Source organism: Zosterops lateralis (assembly GCF_965231275.1).
Source record: "Zosterops lateralis genome assembly, chromosome: Z".
Classification (NCBI taxonomy): Eukaryota; Metazoa; Chordata; class Aves; order Passeriformes; family Zosteropidae; genus Zosterops; species Zosterops lateralis.
In genome coordinates, this window is record NC_139800.1 from 77,397,973 (window position 1) to 77,419,121 (window position 21,149).

The window sequence follows — 21,149 nt, forward strand, 5'->3', positions numbered from 1 at the left end:
CTGTGTGCAGGCAGCACAAGCAATGTTTTGCCTCCTCTCTGCTTTTACCTCAACAGAGGCCATTGATAGCCATGATGCAAATTCATTTCCATATGAATTTAACGCAATGTAATGCCAGAAATGTGTATGTATGTGTATGCAGTCCCAGGACTTGGGTCACCTCTGTGAGTGAGGCTCCTTGAGGTTTATGTTCCCCAGAATTTACCTGTTTCCACACGCAGTGAGTGTCTCCTCATTTGTGGTGTGAGTAACAATAGTTAGTGTATTATCAGAGGTCATCACCAGGCAGTAAATTCTGTCATACGGGTGTGCTGGATAATTTAAACTCTAGAGCTTTTTGCCTGACCTTGCAATATTGCAGGGATGCAGTTGTTTGGGTTTCCCCCCTCCCTGTTAATGTGCTTGAATAGCTTGTTAGAATAGATTGTGATTTACAGTGAATTGGGATGATGCCTGTTCTGAAAGATCCTGTGCACCCTTTTTGTGCTGGAGAATAACTACAGTTTTCAGTCATTATTTCAAAGACGTTGCAAATATTTCATGCAGCTTTCCTCTGTCTAAAAAAAAAATAACAATAACAATTAATCTCCTCAGGGCTTCTTCACATCCTAATTACAACCAAGCCTCTCATTAGTCCCACAGGGAGACGGAATCAAACGCCAGATGGTATTTTACACTTCGGATGCTGCGCGTACCAATAAGCTGGAAGGAGAGAGAGAGAGAGAGGAAGGGGGAGTTAACAATTCATAACCATTTATGGAGCAGGCACAGCCTTCCTTGGATCCAGTTCAGCAGAGTCTGAGCGATCAGGAACTTTATCTGTCGGGGAATTGCCGGGGCGCGCTGGTTTTCCTGTGCGCGCATGTGGGTGAGCGGGGACAGAATCCCTGTGCCCACATCTGTGCACCCTGGGATGAATTAAATGCACAAACGCCTTCCCGGGAAACACCATGGCTGGGTTCTACGGGTGCCTGAAAAGTAAAAAGTAAGTGCCATGCTGAACCCTTCCCCTCCACCTTCCCAAAGGGAAGCTGAGGCTGGTGGGCGCTTTGAAATTCTGTCTTTTGTTGTATTGCAGCTGCAGCGTTGAGCAAAGTGGTTGTGCCTTAGTTGTGAAGTGCCAGCCCTGAGCATGAAAGTGCAAAAAATAAGTCCTGGCTAAAAATATTAGTTTGGTGAAATTTGGTAATTTTTTTTCTTTTTTTTTTTTTTTTCTCTTATTTTTTTCCCCTTCAGAGGTATAAACATGAAGTATTGAAAAAGGAATTAAGAACCTTTTCCTGTTTAATTGTAGCAAGAAGGAAAAATGCCCTCTTCCCTAGTGACTAGCTATATTGTATTTATATTAACACATGAAAAGGAGAAATACAGAAATTCACTTGGCTTTTAAAAAATGTTCAGCTAGAAGTCTGGCAGCAAATGCTCTTTAAGAACTTGATGAGCTCAGTTTTTCTCTAAGCAATCTGAAGTTTGTTTCTGTAATTGCTCCCTGTTGAGAGATTTGGTTGCATTTAAAAGAATTTTTTTTTATTGCTTCGTTGGCATGTTCTGTTGGAGTAGACTATCAAGGAAAAAGAGAATGAGAGAATCCATGTTAGTATTTGTGCTTTAAACCATCATGAAGATGCATTTTGTTTTGACATTCCCTGCTGAGGAATGGAACAAGATTTCCTGCTGCCAAACCGGAGGAGTGGTTTGATCATGTTTTGCACCAGCAAACTGCAGAGGGCTCTATCCTTGCACCCGGTGAGAGATTACAGACAGGGAACATGCACACTGGAAAGCAAGTGGAATTGTGTCTTGAGGGTTAAGATGTGAACACTGATAGTTAAATGTGTGGGTAAGTCCTGGATAGCAGAGGGAGGAAAACAGTTCAAAAGTGGAGCTGGCAACTGACTCTTTTTTCCTGCCCAAAGGTTGCATCCCTCACATCAGCAGTTTGTCTCACATTACTCAAGTGGAAATGTGCATTTTCAAAGGCACACCACTCCTGCTGGATTGCAGTTACCATTTCCATCCCATATTGACTCCTTTCCTCCTCTGAAATTTGTAACAGGGAATTAATATTTGGCAGTGAAGTTTGCTTTAGATAAAGGGAGAGTGTACCATCAGAGTTAGCAAAAGGGCTGTGAGCGAGTCCTGGTGAAGGCAGGTGGATTGGCACTTGAATTGACAAAAAAGTAGTAAATTTACATTGTTTGATTCTCCCCTCCTCCCCCAAATCCTTCGGAATCTAATGCACTTTAAAAAAAATTGAAATTCAGAGAGATGCTATAAAGATAGATAAAGCTTTTTTAAATGTGGTAAACCATCTCTTCTTTCCTGCCTGACTTATGAGGAACAGGGTTTTTTTTCCTTCAACAGATTCTTCTTTCTTGATATGCTTCAGTTAGGTCTCTACACATGGTATATATACACAGGTTATATTTCTCAGCCTGTTATTTTAGCCCTGTGATGAGTTCCCAAGTGAATTAATGCAACTACTAACCCTTTGCAGTCTTCACAAATTTTATATGCTGATTTGGCTGTGGTTATTGGCCAAATTAGGTTCAAATGAGTTCAAGACACCAGTTGCAATAATAGTGATGTTTTTAGCCTGAGATTAATTTTCAATTAAATTTGTTTGAAGTTTAACATGAAGTATTTATCTTTCTGGACAAATGTGTCATTGGAATGTCTTCCCCAAATTCTCACATGGTCATTTGACCTGTAGGAGTTAGTTTGCTTTCTGAATGAAAGCTCTTCTGGAATGAAATTACTTTTATGCTTTAAGAAATTGGCTTGGGTACCAGTAGGAATTTGGCTAAAGAGACTTAGAGCTCAGTACCTGCAAAGAAACCTGCCATGGACTTTGGTGAAGGGTTTCCTCCAGGACTAAAGCACCTGGAGTGTTTCAAAAGCTGCTTTAGGTGGTGCTCTCCTGTGCTGCTGTCACATTTATCCCACTGCCCCACATTTTACAAAAGGAAGCAAAGGCTCTCCCTTGGTACACTGTGATAATGTATGGGTGAATCTAGTCTTTGTACATATAGTCTTGTCCTTGTGCTTTGTTAATGTCCTCTTATGGAATGAAAAAAAGAATCCAAAGCCTAATCCAGGTAATTCTTCATCACAGTCCCAATCTTGGCTGCTACTTTGCTGAAATAAAACTTCTACATTGCTTTCATATTTCTCTATAACCAGCATATACAACCTGAGTAATCTTGAATTGTTCTGCTAAGTTTATAGCTCACCAACTTGTTGCAGAGTTCTGTTTTTCTCTTGCTCCAAGCATTGTGTCAGAAAAAAAAATATACCTGAACCTATATGGTAAAGTTTCCTAAAGCCTGTTGAGGAATCTTTTCATATGCTCCTCAGTTTTTGGGACTAGCCAAGTATGTTGTTATGAGCTGAAAATGTGGTTGCTTGAATAGTAAGGTTCACTGATGGTCAATGCAAACTGCCAATTTCCAAAGACAAAAATAGTGTGTTAGAAGCTATATAAAATATCTGGCTGAAGGCTTTGTGTGCCAGCTCAGACTGGTTTCTCTAGCAGTCTATAAGAAAATGTATTTAACTGTATTTAATGTGGTCACTCAGGATTTCATGGTGCCTTATACAAACAATCTCAGAATTATGGACATTTCAGCTTGAATGTCTTCTGCTTTGCCAAGCTTTGCACTTCCAGTGGGGTATTGTGCTCTTCTCCTATATTCCATGATTGTCAAAAAATGCTGATGTGCACTTTCATCCTACAAAGAAGTTCAGCATTTGGGTAAAGCAGGTTGATCAAGGAATGCATCAGTAGAATTTTCAATATATTTCTAGCTTGTTTGAGATGAAAACAATTTCCAATCTAAAATGATGTTATGACCATGAAATTGAGTAAAATATATTTTCTGGGTCAGGTGCTGTTGCTGTATTTTGTGTTGTTGGCTGCTCAGTCAGAAAGAGATTGTGGTGATTGCCAGGCTAATTCCAGAGATGGTACAGAGCTGTCCACCTGATGGATAAGCTGTCTATTCACTGCCCCTGAACCTTCACCCCAGCCTTCTTGTTGGAGGGGATATAGGGGACAGTGGAAATCCTAAAAATCCCTTTGCTCTTGAGGCTAGTTACACTTTCTACAACTTCTACATGTTTGTGTGATCCACAGCAAGCAGCTGCTGTTTCAGCTTGGACAGTGACAAGTGGATTGGAAGGGGTTTAAAGCTCCACCAACTGCTACTGGAGTAGCAACTTGACACGTGGGAGCCAGGGCAGTTTGAGCCTGTTGTTTCTTCTCTGTCAGCAGCTCATTTGCCTCCCGTGGCCTCTCTCCCTTTCTGGAGGCGTGTAATTGCCACGGGGGCTGAGGAGCTGCGTTGCTGACCGGCTGCAGGGAGTGATGCTTTGCTCTTTGGCACAGTTTTAGATATGAAGCATCTCTCCAAGACTCCAGCACTGTTTAAAGCGAGGCACTGAGTTCCCTGGCCATCCCTGCCCGTGGCAAAGCCCAGCATCACCCTGGCTCAGCTGTGGTCCATAGGCTCAGCTGGCAGCTGTAAGAAGGCTGTGCAGCTCTGGGATCAGTGCAGGCTTCCTGGGAGCTGTGGCAGAGTCACTGCCCCTGTGATGATCTGGGGGTCTCTCTGTATGGCTGATGAATTCAGGAGAGGTGGAATGCTTCCCATAAACACTTTGGTATTCTGAAATATGCCTGTTTATTCATCTTGTTATTGTACATCACTTTAGCATATTATTTCACAGCAAGAGCAAGAATCACTCCTTAACAGCTTTTCAGTGTTGGGGGATTTTGAGGTGAAAATATATGAGTATGATAGGTGATTTCTACTCAGCAAAGCAGGTTCACCTGTGCAGAGACAATCCTTGGATGAGTTTCAAGAGCAGCTTTTTTGCAAAGTGGAGAACTCTCCCCACTAAGGCCAAATCAGAGAGTGTGAACTGAGGTGGAAAGACTCCTCAGGTGTTGTGAGTCTCTTGGAGGAATTTAATCTCTTTCAGCACACAACTTATGAGCATGTTCCTGTACTTGGCAATTATACAGTGTTTGAACATTTGTGAGCGTTTTGTCTTCAGCCTACAGGAGTCATTCAGTGCTCTGCCTGATATTAACTGTATAGAGGCTTAAGTCCTGTTTTCTTATTCAAAAAAAGCAGAGAGGGTGAACAAAAGCAGTTGGGAGGTGTCAGAGCCATGGCACTGCAGGCAGCTGGGCACTGTTAGTACAATGGTGCTATATTATTAACAAAAAAATCAACTATTTCTCTTTGTGATTCATTCTGTTTGACTCATCTTTGTGCAAGAAGTTCAGTTCTGGCTTAATACACCAGTGAGTCACTCCCATCTCCTCATTCTGTTCATGCTTCTCTCTGGATAGTGTTTGTTTTAGCAGCCACAGTGGTACAGTGTGTTTGCTGGCTGTAGGCAGAGGAATTCCAAGCAGGCCTGTTTATTTGGTTTCAGTAGAACAGCCCTTTTGCTATCACCAAGGTTCTGAGTATTTGGCAGATATGCTGTCAAATCGACCTCTAATGCTGCCTGTCCTACATCACTTGCAGTGGAGGAGAAGCTTGGGTTGGGACAATCTGCTGAATGTGAGTGTCACTCTTCTGCATCATTTGACTGTCAGGTTTTTTGTCTGCATTATTTTGCCAGAAATAATGAGCCATGAAAACATCTTGCCATAATTTACTTGTGTTCTCTTCTTAGACAGAAACTTCTGCTGCTCCAAGTGTCTAGCTTTGTACCCCCAGAGCCAACTGGAGAGTTTAATTTGTCATTTCCTCCTTGTGCAGAGGTCTACAGAGTTTTAGACTTTCACATCTGCTGTGATGTGAAGGCATAGAATTGGATGTAAAAGCTGAAATCAGGTGATATATGGGACAAAAATGCAGTGGGTTCAAGTTGTATTTCCAGTAGATAACCTACCTGAGCTGGTGTAGGGCAGCTAGAGCTGATTACCAGCCACATTTGAGAAAATCTGAGATAAGTCTGTCCATGGGGAAACAGGGAAAAAAACCCCAAGGTAATTCCAAGGTTGATTCCATTCCACCCCCCAGATTTTTCCTGCTGTAAGAAAACAGGTGAGCAAAAGGTGTTCTACACAAATGTGATTCAAGCTTACAGTTCTGCATTATATCTGTTATAATCTCAAGGTTGGTAAAACTATTATGGATTAAATAGTTTTGAATATTATTTTGAATACAGCAAATATTAACTGAAAACTCTCCTGTTTTATTTTGTTTATTATGTTACTTTATTCATAATGATTTTTTCGTTAGCAGGTGGCCTCCCACTCCATTGCGGGAGTCACTGTATAAACAAAGAAAAAGAACAACCCCAGCCAGTTGATATCCTGCCTGATTTTGCTTGCAGATGCTGAGCTGTCACTGCTCATCACTCTGCCAATAGTCAAGGTTGTGCCAACAGCCCAAGGTTTCCAACACAATGTGTGTGAAGAAGGCATGACCTGGGCCACACACATCATTATTCATTTCTTTAGCTGTGTGGTTACTCCTGTGTGTGCTGCTGCATTTGGATAAGTGTACAGTGCCAAGACATTCTGTGCTCTGTTGTATCCTGTCTCCATGCTATATAGCATGTTGGTATCTTTGTGACTGTTGTGCTTTAACCCCAGAAATTAAGCCCTACAACAGCCACTCACTCAGCTCTCTCCTGGTGGGACTGGAGAGAAGGTACCAGGGTAAACGTGAGAAAGCTCATGGGTTGAAATCAAGACAATTTAATAGGTAAAACAAAGGTCAGGCACACAAGCAAAGCAAAACAAGGAATTTATTCCCTACTTCCCCAGGGCAGGCAGGTGTTTAACATCCCTAGAACATCAGGGCTCTGTCTCATGTAATGGTGACAGGAAGACAAACACTATACCTCCAAATGTCCCCCTTTCCTCTTTCTCCTCTAGATTTATATGCTGAGCATGAAATCATGTGGTCTGGGATATCCCTTGGGTCAGTTGGGATCAGCTGTCCTGGCTGTGTCCCCTCCCAGCTCCTCATCCACCCCCAACCTCCTCACTGATGGGGTGGGATGAGGAGCAGAAAAGTCTCTGAGTGAGACCTGCTTAGTGGTAAAGGAAGCATCTCTGAGTTATCAACACTGTTTCAAGCACAAATCCAAACCACAGCTGCTATGATGAAAATTAACTCTACCTCTGCCCGGACTAGGGTGCTCTTAGAGGGAATTGTAGCACTCTCAATCAGAGCAGGGAAACTTGGCTGTCCAGACAAAGCTGCCTGGTCTTGCTTTCTAACCATCCATCCAGAGCCAAGGTGGCATTTCAGCTTCAGAATTTTGTGGTGGTTGTTCCTTTTGGCCTCTGAGACTCAAGGATCTGGTGTTAATTAGTGAATAATAAATGCTTGACATTTATTCATTATGAATTCATTTATGCTTACAAATTCTCAGAAATATGTAACTGTACACTTATGCTGGGGCTTCCAGGTATCACTTTATCTAACAGGGCACTCGTGATCCACACTGTAGTTCTGATGCAAATGAGATGTATTTGAGTGGTCTAGCTCAGAATTAGGATGGAGACATCATGGTTACCATCAAGCTATCTGTGTACATGGGAAAATACAGACCTGACAGAGGTGTAGAACAATTATTTGCTGGTCCACTCTAGCAGTCAAATTGCTTTCCATCATTCCAATTTAGTGAAAAGAATGTTTCAAAAGATTAAAATAAAAATATGTGAATTGTCTTACTGCTTTTTTTCTTGCAGCCTTGGCCTGTGGAGATCTTACAGAATGTCTGTCCCCATCTGATTCTCTCCCCCATGTGCCTGCTAGTCACTACCCCATCTTGCAGCTCTTTAGTATCACACTCCTGGGTTTTTCTGTTGTCATGTCCTGTCTGTGCTCCCCAATGCTACTGTACCACTGCCTTAAAATACAGTTGGATTCAACTTGATACCACATTGGTGCAAACCAGCATTAGCTCAGATAATCTTATTTTAGATGATCCTGTTTTAGAGAGGTATTTGTGTCTGGAATCCCAGAGAAGTAGGATCCCTTTTTAGTAGTTGCTCATACTGGAGCCAAAGGTCGATAGTTGCCCTTGGGACAGAAATTGCTCAGGAGCTGCTTTGAGCACATGGATGATCTCCCTTGGCTCCAGCAGTTCTCCATGTGCTTCAAGACCAATTGTACTTAACTAGAGGCTCTAGAGAGAGCAGTTTGGAGAGCAGAGCAGGGACAGCAGGAGGTTTTCTTTAATATGAAAGAAGGGAGGGAAACCATCAAACTTCACACACAGCTGCAGAAGAGCCCCTCTGCAAGCACAGAGGCTGCCTCTGGCCTTCCTTGATCAGGAGTCAAAATTGGGCTCTGAATTGCAGAAATGCCCAGGGGCAGTGGGAACTCGGGGTTAGCCAGCACAGTGTGTTTCAACATAGGAAGGAGCTGGCCTTGTTTTCATTTGTTGTGTGTACAGGCAGTAGATACTGACAAATAGGTTTTGGGACTTCACATGAAGAGAGATTTCCTGAGCTTCCTGCCAAAGGCAGCTTCTGAGACCACAAAGCCTGTATTTTATTTGCTTCTTTATAGCCAAAAGATGGCTGACTGGTTTTATGGCATTTTGATCTTCAGAGTGAAAATTTATAACAGTTTGTCCCAGAATTTTCTGTTTGCCTCCCTGCCTTTTTTTTTTTCAGTCCACTTTGAATTCTTAGCCATTAAATGTCTTTATTGTCTCTTGTCCTGAGAATGTCATTTTATCTGAAGACTTTTCCCCCCCTCTCTTTAAACTGCTTTTTAACCAAAAATTGAGGGATAAGTGACTGTTTTTGAAAAACCTTTCAAAAAGAGAAAGGTTTAGATATAGCCTAAAGTTCCATGTTTCAGTTCTGGTGTTCAGCTCTCTGTTGTTTCAGCCTCATTTTCCCTGCTATAGTCAGACAGCTTAGTTTGGTAAAAATACCTCCAGTGTCTTTTCTTTCAGGCCCAGGATGTAATGATTCTTTCCAGTTTCTGAGAATAGCATGTTGAAAATCATCATGACTCAAATATGGGGACATGGCAGATACGCAGATTACTCTTGTTAAATTTTATGCCTTTTTTTTTTTTTTTTTTTAAATTTACTTTCTGTGTGGTATAAGCACTTGTGTCAGTTCCATATGGTTCCAGCATGCTGGGCTCCTGCACCAGAGGTGATACTTAACTCTTCTATAGGGCTCATTAAACTTTCCAGGAGTTTAGTGTGACCACTGATTCAAGAAGCTCATGGCTGAGTGATAAATAACTTGGCTCTTGTTAGAAATCCAGTAATTTGCCTTGCTATTCAGTGATAGAGCCAGGAAAACCAGTGAATTTACCCAAGCTCCCGCCCAATCGTCTCCATCTGCTGAAATATGTTTAAAAGACAAGCTCTGTCTCACAGATTTTGCTGTTTAAACTAATACTTGTCACCTTCAAAGTTTGCAGATATTGGCAATTTCCACGAAGTTTTCTCAGGGTCACAGTCTTTCAAGCCCCTGTAGAGCAGGTTGAAACCAGCTGATGGGAAACCTCTTTCCTTTGCCACCTTTTGCTGATCCCTACAAAGCAACTCCAGGGCTCTGCACACCACAGGTCAAATCCCAGTCATCCAACTTTATGCTTCAAGGCTCCAGGTGAAACAAAATTAATTAGAAATTTGGAGAGGTGGTAAAAAGCACATACACAAGCCAGAAAACAGTGGCTAAATATGCCCACGGCTGGATCTGGGGTGGAAGATTACACTTACTTGTTGAATTTGCCACTTGGAGAGGCAGAGGCAGAAAGCTTGGCTTTTATTCCCATACTTGACTCTCTGACATCTTGACTCTGCTGGCATGAGGCATGTCTGCTGTTCAGTGATAGTGGCTTGACATTTCCTGTTGCTTTGCCTTGAAACCTTTTCCAAAGGCAGTAATGCACACTGGGAGTAGCTCCCTAACTGGCAAAGGCAGCCTTTGGTTGCATCCCTGTTGATTTTTAAATACATGTTACTCCTCCTCCGCAGCTACTTCAAATGTATCCATGTCAAGTGGATCTGAGAGTGTCTCCTACTGCTGGCAACTGGTTCCTTTAGTGTGGTTGCTGGAAGACTTTGCTATTCTTTTTCTTCTTTTTAGGAAGAGCGGGAGAAGAGCCTCATTCCAGCTGTTTCCTGAAATTTCCCCAGTGTGTAAGTGTAAAGGAGAAGAATTGCCACATGGGAAAAGCTTACTACTATGCTAATGCCAAATGGTGGAATTTAACTGGGTTGTTTAATGTCCATTCCTTTAAAATGGAGACCAAAACAGAGACAGTCTGGGGCCAAAATCTTGCTGTGACTTAGATCATGACTGTCTTTGCCAGTCTTGATTTGGACAAATTTCTGTCACATTTCTCCTGATCGGTACTGACCCCTAAATGCACTGTAAAATCTCTGTAATAAATCATTATTAGGGATGGGCTATCAAGAACCATTTTCCTTGGCTTTTGGCTAGCAGATAGATGTTTGCTCTATTGTCTGAGCTGACACAAACTTGCAGCAGGGATCTTGCACAGACAGCATCTACCCAAGATCGTGCTAATAAGCACAGCAGAGTAATTAAGTGCATGAGAGCAGCTTGAAGTGGCACCAAACCAAGTTAATCTGTCTGGCTTGGGTGCCAAGTGTTGCAAAGCTCTGGTAGCTTCAGGGACTTCAGTTTGGCATCCTGAGCTGAGGACAAACCTACAACTGCCCTGCTGCTGGTACCTGCCTCAGGTTTAAGGTACCAGGTCTGTGCTACAGTCCAGCCCCCACATGCAGGCACACAGTTCTCTCCTGCTAAATCAATAAATATCAGGAGTGCAGATAGGGAGCCTGGGGAGATGGGGCAGCAGTGCGGGGGATGGAGGAGATGACTGTCTCAGTTTTTGCACTGGTAACAGAGTGCTTATGAATTTTCCCCTTTACCCTTCCCCCCTTCTTATCCTCTTGGCTTCTCACACAATTACAGAATGAGTCTGTGTGACTGTATGAAAGGCATTTCCTCCTCTTACTTTTTTTTTTAAAGTCTGCTTCAGCCCACCAGCTGCTTTCCATTAGTGTTACACACACACTCACTAGGAGGGCAGGACATAATGCTTCAGGCACTGTTGAACAGCAGAAATCCTTCAGAATTGCTGTCAAGCAGAGGCTCCTCAAAGCAGATTGTAGCTCACAAGAGTTCAGCACTTTGGGACCTGTCTTCTGCCGAGTCTTCACAGAGGAGCCAAGGTGTGGGGACAGAGGGGGGCTGGGGGCATTGTCTGAATGCAAAGTGTGAGATCTGTGGACAGATCTCTCCATGTGGATGGTTGTTTGCTCTGGATGTCTTGTCAAGGGTAGGAGCTGCATGTTGTCTGTTGCTATGGGGAGTTACAACGCACTGCTTGATTCTGGGAGAGTATTTTATTGATGTTAAGTGTTATCTAGATGCTTATCCAGACTTCCTGGTGGGTACTACTGCTGTATTTGTTTTTTGTGATCCTTGGAAAAGCGCCTTAAGCTTTCTTTAACTATCCCTCCTTCAGTGAAAATTACAAAATCAATATTCATTACCTTTATAAACTCTCCCCCTTACCATTACCAGTGGAGAAAGTAGCAAGAATCCTGGTGTAGACTGCTTTTTGTTCTGTTCTTTTATACCTACATAAAACAGTCATGGGAGAGACCACACGGGTGGCACCCCATGGGAGATACCAGCTAGGGGCCGGCAAAAAACCCCTGGGAATTTCATCCTAGAAGCACTGCATTGTAGAAGAGCACAATGGGATCAGCAGTACAAGGTCAAGTCCTGGTTCCCCCTGTCATGTTGGCTTGTACCCTGTTTCAACAAAGCTGTTTGTGGAATCCCATGCTGTTCAGCATATTCTGTGACCATGGGCCATGAAGTGCAGGTCACTCATCTCATGGAGAGCAAAGGCAGCTTTGGTTTCTGAGTCTCTCATATGCTCAAGCGATGTGAAAATTGAATACAAATCTGGCTGGCTGTGCTATTGCTGTATGTTTGACTCTGAAATCCTGTTCTGTGGAGTTGAAGAGGGTAAACTTTACTTCACTTAGCTATCATTGGACTAATCTGTTCATTGATGGCTTGTTGGGCTCCCAGAGAGGAGGACCATCAGCCACGTTTTGTCAGAATAAAGTCCTCTAATGTGCTTTAATAAGAGTGAAGAAAATTTAACCTCTCAGCCATCTTTTGCTGCAGAATGTAATCTGAATATTAAACCATCCTGCATTCTGTATTTTTTTGAACCTTGGTTTTCAGGAGAAATGGAGGGGCTTTCTCTGAGGCCCTGCAATAGCATGAAGTGTGTCCTGGGAGAGGCTGCCTGCAGGGTGGTGAACTGGAGGACCAGATGAGGCCCACAGGATCCATTTTCCTGTGTGCTGATGCATCTTGCTGTGAAAAGTGTGTGTCCTGAAATCTGGACCGTGAGCTTGATTTCAAATAATTTTTGTAGCATGGAGGAAATTGGTCTTTAGAAGCTCCAGGCAAAAAATTTCACCTCTTTCTCTTGGCTGCTTGCCACTGGCTGTCTTCTATAGGCTATGAAGATGCTAACTGAATGCAGTGCCTCACATTCTGGAGGCTTTATTTCCTCAAGCATTTATTTGATAAGAAAGAGGCTGTCCAGGGTTCAGCATCTCCTTTGATCTCTCTGTCATAAGGCCTTCTGGAATGCTTATGCAGAGCCATGGGACTGAAGCTGAAGAAACACTAGAGGTGGGGTAGGAGCTTCCTTGCTGTGCAGTTTCCAAGTCTTCTGCTCCACTGGAGAGGCAGCAAGGAGGCCATGCCCCTTTTCTGAGGCTGAGCAGAAAGGGTTTGTCTTGGACCTTTGTTGAATGCAGGAAACTTGAGTCCTGTACAATGCTAACATCCCAGGAGTCCTTAAACACACAAACCAAGCAGTGAAAGGGAATTGTCTTTTATTCATTTAGCATTCTCCCAGCCCTCTACCCCCCATGTACATATTAAGTCTTGTGTTCAGCTCGGCAAAGCAAGTGGTCAGAACACCATGCTGGAACTTTATTTTCTTTTATCACTGCCCTCCCGTAGAGAACTCCAAATATTTGTCCAGTTGGTTCAGTTTGTAAAGGGGAGACAAGGACATTTCTCCTGTTCCTGGAGATTTCTTTTCACTTTTCAGACCCATTAGTTCCCGTAATGAGTTGAGGAGCTCCAGATGAATGCAACACAGAAGGGTTGTCAATGGAAATTTTCTATGGGATAGCAGAGAGCCCAGATCTAAAACATCAAACCAAGTGAGGGTAGTGGTGACTGCTAAGTTCCATTTTCTGGTGTGAAGGTGAAGCAAATCCTACAACTTTGTAGGAGTTTAATTGCTTTGAAGTACATGCTAGCAATGCCAAGAGGGTCTGATAATGTCAGTATTATTTTTGTGATTGCATCTGCATAGGAAGCCACTCTTTGCAAGTAATTAATTAATTCACAGTTGTGGTAATCTAGCCCATCACCCTGTGCAGGGAGAGGCAAACCCTGTGCTTTTGGCAAACTTTCAGTCTTTTCCATGGCCCTACATAGGAATTGATGCAGTGGACTTACTGGCCATGGCTGAGTCTGGCGTTTGAGGGGTGTGGCAGAGATTCAACATCTTGTGTGCCCTTGTACCTCTGCAGCAGGAGGTCTGTGCATATATAGGGTTTGCAAATATTGTTTGAGACAGGATTAAGAACATATTAGAAAGCTGTAGACTGGGGAAGTGTGGCCACTATTCCACTTTTAGTGAGAAGCAAACAATAGCTGTGACTGGAAGCTCTCCTGTCTCAGCTGGTCATATCTGTCTCTGCTCCCACACTGAGGAGAAGTCTCCTGCATCCCCCTGCAACCATCTCCTCTCAGCTGTCCGGTAGCATCTCAGGAGTATCAGAAATGCTGCTTTAAAAAGCCATTTATTTAACCTGATATTTTTATCGCTGAAAATCAATACACAGACAGCATTTGTTTAAAACTTTGTCTCTAATGGTGCAATGCTCTGGGAGAGCTCACAGGGTGTTAGTACAGCTGATTGAACTGGATGTACATGGTATTGATACATCCTGACACTGTGTCTGTCTGCTGTTATTAAGGCCTGGAAGTGGTGAGTATCTGGAGGTTCGATTGGTTAATGCCTGTGCTCTCACATGTGTTTGTATTGAAGGGATTTTGTCCTCTTTTTCTCCATTACACTGACCCCCAGGCTAGAGTTTGTTGCTCAGAACATTTGTTAACTGTCCTCTGTAAAGCACAACTCACTGCCACCAGAATTTGAAGTCTAAATGCCATCTGATTGCTAACTTTCCTCCAGGTATGTCACCAGGTTTTTAATAATGGAACCTCCCCACTCTGCTGGTGGAATAGATACATCATATATGTGGTGGGGTTTTTTTTTTTTCTTTTTTCTTTTTTTTTTTTTTTTCCCCTGTAATTCAGCTACTTCAACTAACTCAAAGCTTGAGAAAATCTGTGATGTTCAGTTCACTGGAAAAAGATGATGAGGTTTACAAAGGCACCAAACCATTAGGTCCTGAATGGGGCACCCTTGTAATTGACCCTTGAGCTCCATGTCCCCCAGAGAACTCAGCTATAAAATTGAGTTAATGCTGAAGCTGATTTGACTGAAGAAATTGCCTCAGAGCTGAACTGCTTTGCAGTTGTAGTTCTAGTTGTATGAAAGATGTACCAATTGGAAATATATGCTTGCAGTTATAATAAACACTGTAGTCAAAATACCTTCAAAGGCTGGAAGGATTCTGAATGAGCAGCTGAGATACTTGGCTGAGTTAAATAAATGTTGAACAGATGCAAACAAAGCTGGATCTGAAAGCATCAATTTTCTCTTGCTTTGGTTTAATTGAAGGTGAGTAAAGCAGAAGTTAGAGGTCTAGATGAGCCAAATGCCAGGTCCACTCACATTCTGTGAAAATAAACTCAAGTGTGGAGACTTGTAAGTTTGTCCTTGTAAATTTGTTGAATGCTTTCTTGGTATTTTATTTCAAATGCATTTCCCTTTACCTCAGAAAATTCTAACACAGTATGCATGGTGTATAAAGTTGAGAGGAAAAATTGGAACAAATTTCTTTTTAAAATAGAGTCTATAAGGAAGTCTACTGATGACTGATTTAAAGAAAGTATGCAGGAAACGCAAACATTTTCATAGATGATTGGTGAGACAAGGGGGAAAAAAGGATAAAAAATTTTATTGCTTGTTCAATACTGTCTGGCAGTTGTTTCAAGAACAACCTCAGTGCATCTCAGTTAGGAAAGGTGTAATTAGTTCTGGTTGTTGCAATGACTTTTTCATTAGTTTTTAACAAGTTGAAGTGAGATAATCTAGAACTACATTGTGTTAATGCTCTCTTGTGCCCAGTGCTCACAGGGGATCTGTTTGACTGCACTTTGCTTCTCTTTTATACCTCCCCTATTCCTGCCCACCATTCAGCAGCTTGACAGTTTACATGTGTGGCCAGTGCAGGGAATACTTAATTCCATGGCCTCTTTTTTCACAGGAGCTCTGCCTGTTTTACCTCCATGAGCTGCTCCTTTCTTTTCTCTGACAGACACCTCTGCCTCTGATTTTGTGCACCTTATCTTTTAAGGCTGTCTGAGAATGTGGGCCTTAGAAAGGTCCCAGTGCTTTTGGGCATGACAGCTTTTGAAGTATGTGGGTGATAAAGACGAAATGGAAGAGTTTAGTGCTTGGCCAAAATTAGTACAAAATCAGTCTTGTTTGCTGTTGAGATACTTGACTTGGCTGTATTGTTACACCACTTAAATGTGGCAAATTGTTGGATGTGATCTAGGCAGAGGAGGGAACAGGGTTTGGCTGTAAAGATTTCTTACTCTTTGAGTCCTGAGAGCATATGGGAACCTTTAATTATATAAAAGTATCACTGAGGTATCTTCCATAACAAAAAACAGTATTTATGAGCTGCCCTGCTAAACTGTCACATTTCCATTGTTGCTTGAGATTTGTACTGTAACTCTTGTGGTCTGCTGCTTCATTCCTTTGTCCGTGACAGACATCCATTTGGAAAATACAAAGTGGAGCCAGTTAACACTGAATGACATTAAAACTAGGCTGAACTTCTGTTTTCATCAGGGAGGAAGATGATGCCATCAGCTAATTTGGTTGATCAATAGCCCTGCTGGCGATAAGGTTTCAGAGCTTGTGGTTAAAAGCTGATTGCACTGGATCCAAAATTAATTTGATCTATTGGTTTCCACAAATGTAGCATAGCCTGGAATGATGTTTCAGTGCTGATGCCTAATTGGTTTTAATAATGATGACAGACTAGACTGGTGCCTGCTGTGAGGACAGCAATACATGAACCCTGGGCAGCTGAGCACTTACTTATGTTTTTTACAGTAGTGTGGAGCTGTCACTCTCTAGCAAAGGTTCATTATTCTAAGACTGGGAAGCATTACAGTGTTTGCTGAGCAAGTGTAATGACATCCCTCCTGAAAGCAAGCTTTGATTCTGGTCTCCTCACGAGAGAGAGGTGCTGGCAACGATTAGACTGGATTGTTAGTTGTGACTGGAGAAATAGGTGTCTCTGAAAAGTGAAAAGTTCTGTGGCCAAAGTGCAAAAAAGTGTGCAAGGCATGTTTGTGATAACCATTTGGGCATGTAGCTGTAGAAAGGATTCAGCTGTGTTCTTTCTTCATGCTAGGTGGGACCATATTCTGCTGGGGAGATGGACTAAAATTTAACTGATGCTTTCATATCTGTTTCAGTGACTATATAATGGCTACAAGACCCACAGAGGTCACACAGTCACCTGAAACTGGAGACACAGTCGAAGAGTGCACAGGTAAGCAGTTGTTCTCTGAATGTATAGCTGATTTGGAAGGTCTCTTTTCTTCAGTTAGCCAGTCCTGTAGTGACTTGTTTTGCAGTGTTGTTTTTTTTTGGAGCTTCTTTTGCAGTGTAAAGAAAAATCTGTGTGTCTTTGTCAGCTGTCAGTATTATGGAAAAGATGTTTTAGTGTGCAATACTGGAGTGACATATCCTGTTGGAAGGCATTCCTTTTGATTCTGACTTGGATTTTAAAAGCAGGATGTTGGAGCTTGAAGGGCTGATTGATGTATCCTGCAGAGGTGGGAGCCTCTGTCTGTGGGAGCTGTATCAGTACCCCCAGCAGCCTCTTTCTTTCTCTGCTTCTGGCCACAGGCAGCCATTTGTTATTTATTCTTTAATCTGGTGGCATGGTCTGATGCAAACAGTGTGAAGGGATGGAATAATAAGCAAGAAAGGAAAATATCTTATTTATGCCAGAGACTTGTCTACATTGAAGGATATCCCCTTTGCCAGTTTGAATGTGAGGAATGGCATCATGTCAGAAGCATCTCTGGAGAAGTGGCTGTCACACCATTTGATTTTTCTCTCTTTTCTTTGGCTAATGTTTTGCAATCATCTCAAATGTTTATGTTTCAAAGGTCATCTTGCTTTATCCTTTAGAAATATATTTGCCACTATCATAATATTGTTAGACGAGATAAGCAAATGGCAAAGAGACTGTTAGTTGTTGAACTCTGCTTGGCAGATGGATAGAGGTGAAGAAAGTGTAGTGATAGATGCTCAGCACTTTCTGATTTCTTAGATTTATAATGTAGTTTGTCACACAGTCTAGTGCTATCCCAGCAAACTGGTAAACTTGTGTAAAGCCCGTTCATGGAAATTTTGTACTCAGGTTCACTAGAAGATTCAGAAAAGAGATCAAGTTCTGACCTGGGACATAGGAAAACAAGTAGATGGCTCATGATCTGAAGTGTTGTCTTTAAATCACCCTATTTCTGACCCTAAATGAACAAAATTTTAAATAGTTAAAGGCTGCTGTGCTGTTGCCAAGGAGTTCAGGAGACACTTGGCTGGACATAGACAAAGCCATTTTAGAATCTTCTGTTTACTTCCAGTGTAATGGAGGATTGCCTCAGCTCTCCCTCTTCATAATTAGCTCATGATGTAAAGGCTCCAGGAGGCTAAAATCCTCACCTTCACAGCCCAGTGGATTAGACTGATTTCTTGAGGTTTGCCTTATTGTCCCTAGTACAAGGTTTCCAGTGCATGCTGCTCCTTCTTTGTGGCAGGAACCAGGTTGCTGTCCAAAAACTGTCAGCTCCCAATCTTAGTGGTACTGAATTCCTTTATTTTATTGTCTGTCTGCCAATATCTGGTATTTTTTATGAAGCTAGAATCATGACATTTTCTGAGAATCTTGTCTGTGGGTTGGGATTTTTTTTTCCCAATTGTTTTTAATGTTGAAACTATCTAGTCGTTGGATTTGAGGGGAAAAAAAGATAGAAAATACATCCTGACTGCACCCTAGGAAGTCAGAGATCATAGAAAATCCCCAAATGAATGGTTTAATTTAAATATGATAATTGGCCTCCCAAATCAAATGTTCCCTATACTTTTTGCAGTTTCAATTTTTGCATTGGAAGAAGCATCCTTTCCTTTTCTATATTCTTATAGGGAAGAACTATTCAAAGAGCAGAAGTTAATTTTCTCTGTGCATAGGAGACACAATGAAACAGGCAGTACACATGCAGTAAAAATTACAGAATACACAAACTTTACAGAGAAAGGAAAATGCTTTTTCCTGGTTCTTTTCTGTTATAGTTGGCTAAAACATGATATAGGCAACTAATTTTTGGGAAGGCTTTTCCTTTTTAGAGCAGTAACCTAGAAATTTAGTATTTTATTTTTAATGCCATAAAACTGAAGATTGGCAACCATAAGATTTCAAAAATCACCAGTAGATGAAGGGGAAATAAGCTAGTTGTTTGAGCTTGAATTTTTTGTTATGCAATATTTTTTTTTTCCATTTTAAGTATTAAGGTCCTCTTGTATTTTATTAGTTCAACTATCATTGAGCGTTCTGCCAATTTAGTGTTACGTTGGGCTGCTTCACAGTGCACTGAGATGTAGGCACCTTTAGCTTAAAGGTGGCATCCTTTTAGTGATGTGCAAAACCAGAGCACAACTGTTCACAGCAGGCAACAAACAAGAACATTTTCTTTCTGAACCATGTCTTTGCTAAATGCTGTCATGTAGAACAGTCCCACAGTTTTCATCTGCATCCAGTACTAAGTGTCTAGTAGTGATTTTATCTTTTTTTACATAATAATATGGCAAGTGCCAGTCTCTGGAACTGCAGGGAAACTTGCTGTCTTCTCATTCATTTGAGGCAACTGGATGTTTGCAGCTGAGCAAAGCATGGTTGGAGAGGAGCTGTTGCTGGAGGGGATGTACCCAGCACATCAGTAATAAATTAGAGTCTAGAGGAGGCACTGCAGTAACTGATGTGTTTGCATCAGATACTCTCTGTTGCACAATGGTATAAGTGTTGTCCCATGCCAGCTGGGGTTTGCTCGTTGGCAGAGTTTAGAAATCCTTTCTGTAGCCTCCATTCTGGAGTTAGTGCCACTTCTGATCTAGACAAGTATTTTGAGTAGTACCTTGGCAATGTTTGCTTTTGTGGCAAGACTTATGTCTATTTCTCTTAAATATCCTTAGGACCAGTTGTTTTGTGGTGGGTTTTTTAGTGTGCATGTTTGTTTGGGTTTTTTTAACACTCTCCTGATTCTCTGGAAATACCTACATCTAATTAAGCTCATCAGTAATGCTTGCAGTAGGATCCAGGTTGCTTTCTGTGTTCACTAGTGTACATGACCAAGGCACACAGTTTCTCATTTAGATAGCTTTTGAGTTGCAGAGCTCCTTGCCTGTCTCAAAGTTTGCCATTTTGTTCTATGAGTCATTGACTGTGTTAACAGACATTGCAGAATTGATATTTTTGGGGAACTGCTTTCATTAAACTGGTTAAACTTTTGTTTTGCCTATCTAAGATAAATCAGATCAGCTTTGACAAGTTTCCTGGAGGAATACCACACACATTGTCTAATTGCTGATGTGAAAGACAGGAATGGTCAGGATGTGTTTCTAAAGACTCTGAAGCACACTTACCCTGCTTTTTTTTACTAGAGAGGCTCTGTGTGCTTGCTGTGTGACCTGTCTTCTCTCACCAGTTCTTGCTGTGGGTGCAGCATGAAATTCATTGAGCCCTGTGGGAGCCTTAATCCCAAACCCTTGGGATTAGGCCACAGCAACACAACCTGTATGTTTTCTGTGGCTGTCTCATTCACTTATTGCCTGATATGCAGCAGTGGAAGATAAAGAGACCTTCCACTGATAACAGCAACCACATTCCCATTGTTATCGAGATAAATGGGACTCCAGTGAGAGTTCACTTTGGTTTGGAAGATGCTTTGGTCTCAGGAACAGCCCAGGTCACTTGGAAAGCAGGCTGCAGGTCCTGTGGTGGCTCTTCAGAGGGGTGGCCGTGTCACCAGGCTGTGCTGGACACCGTGGCAGCGTCCTTGTGTGTCCTGGCACGTGGTGCTGGCACGGGGCTGGGGAGCAGGAGGGGACAGCGGGAGTGGATCTCAGCATCATTGTTTATTTCTCAAAGTGGCCACTGTCTGATGCAGCTGTGTGGTGGCACAGTTTCAGCCCCGATAAGACCCACTGGCAGAGGTCCCCACACGTACAGGGCACACGTTGAGACAGAGCATCACCAACTAAATCATTGCTGGGAGAAGACAATAATTGTGTTGAAATAATGCCTTGCTTATGAAAGGGCTCTCCAGCTGTGGGCATGGGTTATGCCAACTGCTGTAAAGTATTAATTGGACAATGAAGTTGGCTCAGATATGCAATGATGTTATTGCTCTGAGTGTGTATTTAAGTCAATCACAGGGGTCTTAGTACAATAGTTTGGCCCAAACCACTCCAAGTGACCCCTCAGTGCAAGGGTCAGGGACAAAATGCAGTACTTGTGTGCTGAAAGAAAATATGCATAAGAATGTTGAAGTATTTTAGATGAAATTAAAAAAAAATTAGATCTCATTAAAAAAAGAGATCAGTGATTTTTTTTTTTTTTTTTTTTTTTTTTTTTTTTTTTTTTTTTTTTGTATTTTCATTTGGACTACGGAAAATCTGAAAACAAAACGAATTAACAGTTGTGTTCTTAGACCTGCTATGTTTGGGGCTTTCATGTCCTGCAAGATAATGTCTTAAATTAAAGTTTGCTTCTTTGTTCCTGGAGAAGTTGTTGATTTTATTTTGGGACAGTTGTTAAATGTGGAAACAAATATTTTGGGT

At 42.0% G+C, this 21,149-nt stretch overlaps 1 protein-coding gene across 2 annotated transcripts in view; it reads left to right on the forward strand.

The window, feature by feature from the left end:
• The first annotated feature begins 815 nt into the window (after positions 1-815).
• The window catches only part of LOC310922374 (uncharacterized protein), a 39,920-nt gene continuing 19,586 nt past the window's right edge, over positions 816-21,149 (forward strand). The window contains exons 1-2 of one of the 2 annotated variants that reach the window (XM_083882877.1): positions 816-985; positions 16,721-16,797. In XM_083882877.1, coding sequence (XP_083739003.1) covers positions 951-985; positions 16,721-16,797 — 112 coding nt within the window. In that variant the 5' untranslated portion in view covers positions 816-950. Of the gene's footprint in view, positions 986-11,105; positions 11,215-16,720; positions 16,798-21,149 lie in introns of those variants that run through there. The other variant, XM_083882878.1, reaches the window with a different exon arrangement.